At 43.5% G+C, this 8402-nt stretch overlaps 1 protein-coding gene across 1 annotated transcript; it reads left to right on the forward strand.

The window, feature by feature from the left end:
• Positions 297-1793, forward strand: LOC110432646. The gene has a single exon (XM_021453420.1). It carries the CDS (start codon positions 297-299, stop codon positions 1791-1793), a length of 1497 nt encoding a protein of 498 aa, XP_021309095.1.

The following is an 8402-nucleotide window of genomic DNA, read 5'->3' on the forward strand; positions in this document are numbered from 1 at the left end:
GCGCCGTTGCCGGGGAATGCAATTGAAAATGCAAAAGCATCTAGCATTGGCATAAACATTAATTACATAATAAGCATTGGTAGCCATAGTTTAAGCAGGCCAATTTTGCTGTTTTCTTCCTCCTTTTATATGGAACGAAAACAGGATAGTGTATGAGCAGTTTCAACCTGCCGAAAAATTTCACCTACAATCCAGAAGGACGCCTAAGGAAGAAGAACAAGAAGAAATTTGTTTCTTCCTCCGCTACTTCTCCAACAGAAGAACTGGTCACTTCCGCACCATCCACTTCAATCGTCATGGCCAAGTCACTCCGCGAGTACTCCACCCCCGCTGTTGCCAACGTGCCCGTTGGGCCCGCTGTCAATATCGGGACTGGAAACTTTAAACTCCGCACTAGCCTGCTGACAATGGTGCAGGCGAACCAATTCTGTGGCTCACCAAGTGAGGACGCGAACGCACACCTGCAGAACTTCCATGAGCTATGCGAAACCATCATCATTAAGGATGTCGCACCTGACAGCCTCAAGCTCCGTTTGTTTCCTTTCTCCCTCTCGGGGAAAGTGAAGCAATGGTTCTATCAAAGTAAGGAAGCAGTCGACACATGGAACAAATGCGCCGCAGCGTTCCTTGCCAAGTTCTTCCACATGAGCAAAACAAATGCTCTTAGGGGAAAGATATCAAACTTCCAGCAATCTTCACTCGAGTCCATTCTTGAGGCTTGGGAAAGGCTCTGGGAATATATCCGGGCTAGCCCTCACCACAGAATGGAAGGATGGCTCGTGCTGCAGAACTTCTATGAAGGCCTCACGGCCATGTGCAAGGGGCACGTCGATGCCGCAGCTGGAGGTGTATTCCTCTCCCTTACCATCACTGAGGCCACAGCCCTCATCGAGAAGATGGTGGCTAACCAGAGTTGGGGAGAGGGACGCAAGACACAAAAAGGCATGCATACCGTCAAGGAGACGGATTTGCTTGCTGCAAAAATAGATATACTCATGAAGAGGTTGGAAGGACGTGTCACCGATCTAGCTACCGACACTGTCGATGCGATAGACTCACACATGACGTGTGAGGACTGTGGAAATGTTGGCCACATGGGGAACAATTGTCCTGAAACCCAGGAAGATGTTGCATTCATCAACAACGGGTTTTGCCAACAACAGCAGCAAGGTAATGGGTGGAACAACCAAAATTGCCCCCAAGGTAATTCCTCGTTTAACTCAGGCTTTAGTTCTTCCCAGCCTTCGCTTAAAGATCTTGTTCTTGGTCAGGCCAAGATAAATGAAAACCTTGTTAAAAAGCTTTCCTTTAATGATAAAATGTTTGAAAACATAAACACCAAGCTTGATGGCCTGACCACCTCGTTTAAAGAACAAGCGTCTTTCAATAAAAGAGTAATGTCTCAGATAGATCAGCTTGCTTCTACTACTAAGTCTGCTGCTGGTGTTGAAAATGTTAGTTCGGTGACCACGAGAGGGGGTAAGACCACTCGTGATCCACCAAACCCTAACCATGGTACAGCTAAGACTCCGCGTCAACAAGAACAAACATCTGCTGAGCCGGTTGATCCTCAAGACGAATCATCAGATGAGGAACCGACTCCAGAAGTTTATGGGGACACCACGATGCTTCCTTTCCCCACCAGGTGGAGGAAGAAGAAGAAGGACGGAGAAGAGCAATTTATCCGCTTCGTGGAAATGGTCGAGAAGACAAACGTCAACGTCCCGCTGATGGATGTCTTGCACATACCATCCTATGCTAAGTTTATCAAGGATATCATCAACAACAAGTGACCATTACCCTCCGCAGAAGTCGTCAAGCTGACAGAAGAGTGTAGCGCAGCTATACTCAACCATCTACCTGAGAAGAAGCAAGATCATGGGTGCCCCACAATTACATGCTCAATAGGCACCCAACATTTTGATCATGCCTTATGTGATCTTGGGGCGAGTGTGAGCGTCATGCCGAAATTAGTCTTTGAAAGGCTAAACTTCACCAACTTGGAACCAACCAACATGACACTCCAGTTAGCAGACTCGTTAGTTCGGTACCCAGCAGGGATTGCCCAAGACATCCCTGTCAAGATCAGAGGATATTACGTCCCCGTGGATTTTGTGGTGTTAAATATGGAACTCACCGAGGAGACACCACTAATCCTGGGAAGGTCATTCTTGAGCACGGCAAAAGCACAAATTGATGTGGGAGCCGGAGAAGTCCGCTTCAACATTAATGGCCAAGAAGAGAAGTTCGAATTCAGGCCATGCCGTCAAGAATCCTACAACATGATACGCATCCGCTACGGGCCAAATCCCCAAGGCATCAGGGAAGTTGAGATCCAGCCCCAACTTCTGAAAAACTTATCAAAAATATCAAAACAAAAGCCAGAGCCAAAGCAAAAGGCGGCTTCTAAAAAGAATAAAAAGGAGCAGAAAAAGAAAGAAGCTCCCGAAAAAAAATCCAAGAAAAGAGGGACGAAGTCCCCAAACCCTCACAAAAGAAGACAGTGTGGAAGGTAAAAGAAACAAACCGCCACACAGCCCAAGGTGATCCACCTAGAATGGAAGCCCAAGAAGGTCCAACCATCTCCTCCTCCCAAGACGGATGAGCCATCATCAAGCAAATAGTGATGGGAGAAAAGTCCGGCTCCACGGACTATAAAGATGAGCCCTTGCCGAAGGAAAATCGGTATTTATCCCTTTTGTTTTCTAATAAATGTTTTTAATAAATCTTATCCATCACATGTCTCTCAATATATATATATATATTTATATATATGTATACTTAATAATAATAAAGATGGAGGCACGCTGATGGAAGTAAGGTAAAGAAAAGGTAAAAGTTTATCTTTGTTTTCTTTTGAATAAATAAAATAAAATGCCTTGCTGCATTTATGATATGACCATAGTGCCCCCATGTTTCATGCTGTTTGAATTCAAAATCCTTCATGACCATGGAAAATATTTTATCATAAATGCAAGATAGTGTGAATTTTGAATTCTTTCCTCTTTTCACACACACTATCACTCTGATACGCTGCGAATAAAAATTGATCGTAAGTGGGATTGAAATCCACTCTGTCCAGAAAGAACTTGCCAAAAAGACAGGGGCTGACTGGTGGGACCCAGGGTGCGGGCGCAACCAGTTGCGGGCGCAACCCTGGCCCGACCAATTAGGCCCAATCTTTTTTGAAAAGTTTCCTTTTTGTTCAAATATCAATTCCCCGCCTACGATCAAGTTTGTTTCTGTTTTTATGACCTCAGTAGAACCTATTTAAACAGCCCATGGCTCTCTCTTTTCTTCACACCAAGACTCTCTCTTCTCCCTTGTGCAAAAGTTTGCTAAGCTCTCCCATTCCCAAGTGCTAATCATGGCTAGCTACGCCCTCTCGCTAATCACCGCACCCAAGACCGTAGCAAACCTAGATATAGCACCCTACCAAGATAACTCTTCTCGGGAGAAAGTCCCTCAGGAAAAGAGAAATCCTTTGGCTGCTAGCAAACCACAAAGCACCCATCAACAGTGCCGCAAACATAACCACTGCTGCCCATTCCACCACAAATAAGAGCATCTCCAAGGGTTATGCATTTTTAGTTTTGCATTTGATGGAGTTTGCAAAGTTCATTTCAAATAAAAATAGCAAGGATAAAAAGGCGTGATCTCCAACGGTTTTGCATTTTCACTTAGCATTTGAGGGAATTTTGGGCCCACACTTTTTTCCCCAAGAGGTTTTTCTCTTGGCGCGCAATTTTCTTCGTCACCGGTAATTCTTCGCGTGTCGCGCGCCTTTGTATCGCGGCATTCCTCGCTCAGCCATCATCGCCCCGTCCAGGTCCTCGTGCCGCGTCGTTTGGTCCTCACCCGTTATGAACCTCGCCCCGTCCTGATCTTTGCCTGTCGTGAACCTCACCCCGCCCTGATCCTCTCCGACAAAGCTTCGCGACAAAACTTAGCGGCGCTCGGGCGTGGAGTCGCGCAGGTGGACGGAACGCAGCCGAGTCGTGCGGGCGTGGGGACGATCACGATTTGCAAAGCTTGGGGGCTTGGCATATATGCCAAGTCTAGACCTCTAAATGCCAAGTTATGCAAATTGCAAAGTCTAAATGCAAAACCATTGGATAGCACATTTTAAGTTTTTTTTGCAAATTAGTAAATGCAAAGTCTAAATGCATAACCCTTGGAGATGCTCTAACATAGAGCGCAAGAAGAAAAATCCTAGTGGTGAAGGATCTAGCAGTCGTGCTGGTAGCCGGAAGGCTGGCAAATCCAGGGAGGCCGAATCCTCTAGTGCTCTCCCTAGGATTAAGAGGCTTTTGCCCCGGCCATCCATCAAGCGTCGTGCAGGACAGTAGGAGAGCAACGATGAGGAGGATGATCCTAGTATTCTCGCTGATCTTAAATCTGAGCAAGCTAGCCTTCGCTCTGTCCTAAGGGTTTTAGAAGACGACCTAGAAGAGAAGCATACTGAGATTAGGAACCTCAGCGACGATATCAATAGGTTTTGTTTCAGGTTCAACAATAAGCTGAGGAAGGTCGCTGAAAACCTAGGTGTTGGTCGCCTCGTGGAAAATCTTTAGACCACATCTGCTGCACGCTTCTCTTTGTTTAGGCACAAGCATGATCTTCTTTGTTGCTTAATTTATTTCCCTTCAATAATGTAATGTGCCTTTTCAAAGTTATCAATAATATTTCTGAGTTATCATGAGCACTTGTTGTCTTTATATATTATGACTAACCATGACAGAAAAGAAAACAAGTGTGGGGGAGGGAATCTTCGAGAACTCGGTTTGCACAACCTTCTCCCCCTTCTAAAAAGTTTTTCGAAAATAAAATATTTAAAATATCGTTACCTTCAAACTCCATTTAACATGTCTCCTAGTTTCAAATTTGCTGTGCATATGGTTTAATCCTTGCTAATATCCTTGAGGTTATGAACACTTGTAGTAGGGACCCCACTTTATCTAAGTAATTGACATATGTGATATAGTAGGATGACATGATTCTTGCTAAGTTCTTACAAAGTACTTGGGATTTATTTTATCAAAACCAAAAGTTACACATGGCAAGTTTCCTTTAATGGTTTTAAGCTTTCACCTACCAACGCCAAATATACTTTGATCATGATGAAACCTTCAGTCATATGCTGCTTGTGGTATGTTGAGCTTTGTCAAATTGTTGTGACCCAAGCGAGATTATGGTCTTACGCCCATGATTAGAGATTCACTTACACCCACCAAATAAAGCCGACTCTTACACTAAGAAGTCGCGCACAACATGCACCCTTCCATCCACCAAAAATTTTGCCAACTCTTATCCTGAGAGTTGTGCCTTAGCTTTCCACCGAATAAAAATGCCAAACTCTCATCCTGAGATTTGCGCATCCCCAAATTCACCTTACTTTTTGTCCTCATGACATCTCTTTAAATTTCTCTGATTCCATTCATCAAGACATATGGGCTATAGTTGAAAAAAAATTCAAAGAAAAAAAAACAAAGAGGCATAGATGGGAAAGAAAGAAAAAAATCAAACGTCCCCATCATGAAAAAAAAGAAAAGAGGGAAAAATATACACAAGATAGAGCCCATATGTTTTCCGCTCTCTCTCTCTTTTATCCTTCAAAATAAAAGAGAATCATGATGCAAAAAGGAGTGACCAAAAATATTTAGAATTAGGATTTCCATCAATTCCGCAAACAATTTCCACACACTTGCACAATCTCAATCAAGGCGTAAGGCTTGTATCTCCTGGTGGTCCGGTTTTTGACTTCGCAACATATGTGCTGCTAGTATGCCCACCTTTTATACCTACCCAAAAATCTAGATAAAGCTTTTAGAGGTAGGAAGATCATAAGAAGGCATGAATCTTCTATGCCTTGGTAAGGAACCACTTACACATATGAACGATTTGAGAGAATCATTCAAGGAATCACAAGCGATGTTTTTATTTCAAAAACTTACAAAAACCCAAGTGTCTTAAGTAAGACCAAAGTCAAGAGGACTTGAATCCAGGCTGTTCCATATTTCAATCACCAAAGATTTATGTGGTAGACACTTTGAAGTTCACAAACCCAGGTGAAGCTTGGAATAACCTGTATGCAGGCTCTTTTGACAAGGATGATGAACCCATTTGGTCCTAAGTGCCTTCACTCGAGGACGAGCGAAGGACCAAGTGTGGGGGAGTTGTTGGCAACGCTTATTATATAAAAATAAATATCTTTTTATAAATAAAAATAAATAGAAAATAGGGCTTTGATCTAATCTTTCCACGAGTTTTGGTATATAAGCTATTTTTAGGTATGACACGTGGAAAACTGCAAAAGATACAAGAAATGCACAATGCAAGAATTCGTATTTAGAAAAGATGCAAATCAACTCCAATAGAGAAAAGCCCACAAAAGATGAACTAGACCCATCCGTAACCACGAGGAGGATCAAGGCCTAGAGCACAACCGACCACGCGAAGGTGGTTGCCAGGGGGGCCCACCCAGGTTGCGTGCGCAACCCTGGTGGCGGTTCCCCGACCCCACCTTCTTCTGGCGGTTGCATGACGGCATGCATAGGACGGTTTCACCTACTACTATATTTAGATCCCGCAAACCGTTCTAGTTGAGCTATAAATAGATGGCTCCCCTCTCATTTGTAACACACACCATCATTTGGAGCAACACACCTCACATTCTACACTTGTTCTCTTTAGTTTAGTACTAGTAGTAGAGCAAGGCAAAGCTATCAAGGAGAGCTTGTCTCCTTGGAGGATCAAGAGTGTCTTGGTATGAATACAATTATGCCTTCCTCCATGAGCAAGTTCTTATATCCTTTATACAGTTATGCTTTTGATCTAGAGCATAGTCTTGTTCATATCATGATCATAGTTTATGAGCTAGTTCATAGTTCTAGCTCTATGTTCTTGATATGTTCATCACAGTTCTTCATCGTTCATCAAGTTAATATGAATAGAGGAAGAACTAGGGATGAGATAATGGTTCTCTGGGCTGTAATGGTCACCCTTAGCCGAGCTTGTGAATCCGAAGGGTTGGGGTCCCGGGAGGCTAGGGGGTGTTTCCAAGTACACGGGCATGGTGCTCGGGTATGCGGAGACCCGAGGATATGCGGGTATCCCACGGGCAGAGGGGTAGGTGGCAGGGTGGTGACAGCCCTGTCATCCTTCGTATTCCCCCACGTTCGGATATTCGATAGGAGTCATGTAAAGTCTCTATTTGCTGGCAGACCAGCTATGGAGATATCCCAGTATCTCAGACTTAGCTCTAACTTGTTCTTATTAGCTAGATGACCTGCTAACAGATCTGTTGTATAACTTGTATACGACCATGCCTGCTCGCGTAGTTGTTCTTTTATTCTTTGTTTTCCCTTTATTCCTTGAGGTTGCTCCGATGTGTGTCCGCTATCAAATCAACTACATACTTACCCCTGTTTATACTATGTCTACCATGCATTTCAATAAGTAATTATGTTTATAACCAAAGCTAGATTCGTTCACAATGCCTTCCTACGGGAAATTATAAATACGACACCCCTGAATACTCACGGGTTGAAATGCTACAATGATAGTTCTGTGCGCTTGCAGAGTAATTTATTCCTATAACTGAGCTATCGATTGGCGTACCTAAGTACTTTTACTTAAGATTGTAATCCTTGTGCACCCACACGGCGCTGGGCCACAGCTTTGCATATCGTAAGTAAGGATGGTTAGGAAGGTCAATCTGGCAATTCTAATCATCAGTACCGGACTGCACTGCCTATGCCAGCGTCGTAAAAGGCCTTGGTTTATCTTTCTGAAGTGATGGTGGTTTGGAGATGCCAAGAACGTTTCTAGTGTTATTATTAAGGATGGACTAAAACTCTATCTTTAATAGTTTTGCTAAGAAACGCCAACATACGTGGATATTGTGAATTATATGGTTGCAGGATATGTTTCACTAGGAGGAGATAAGAGAAAGCTCAAATATGAAGCTCGATGGCACTTATGGGATGACCCATATCTCTATCGAGTTTGTTCTGATGGATTATTGTGGAGATGTGTCCCAATGATTGAAGCGATGAAAATCATAGAGAGATGTCATGCATCACCCTATGGTGGACATTATGGAGCATTCCATACACATGCAAAGATCTCGCAAAGTGGATTCTTCTAGCCTACGATGTATCAAGATACAAAGAAATTTATTAGAAGATGTGTCGGATGTTAGAAACATGGAAACATTAATGCTCAGGATGCAATGCCACTCCGAACAAACCTCCAAATAGAGTTGTTTGATGTCTTGGGAATCGACTACATGGGACCATTCCAAAGATCTGAAGATGGTGAATTCATCTTGGTGGCAGTTGACTATGTGTCCAAGTGGGTAGAAGCATTACCATGTCGAGATGTCGACTCCAAGCATGCCA

Source organism: Sorghum bicolor, chromosome 2 (assembly GCF_000003195.3).
Source record: "Sorghum bicolor cultivar BTx623 chromosome 2, Sorghum_bicolor_NCBIv3, whole genome shotgun sequence".
NCBI classification, from domain to species: Eukaryota; Viridiplantae; Streptophyta; class Magnoliopsida; order Poales; family Poaceae; genus Sorghum; species Sorghum bicolor.

What these genes read in the sequence shown, in the direction of transcription:
- LOC110432646 (XM_021453420.1), top strand. Translation starts at nt 297, where the DNA reads ATGGCCAAGTCACTCCGCGAGTACTCCACCCCCGCTGTTGCCAACGTG.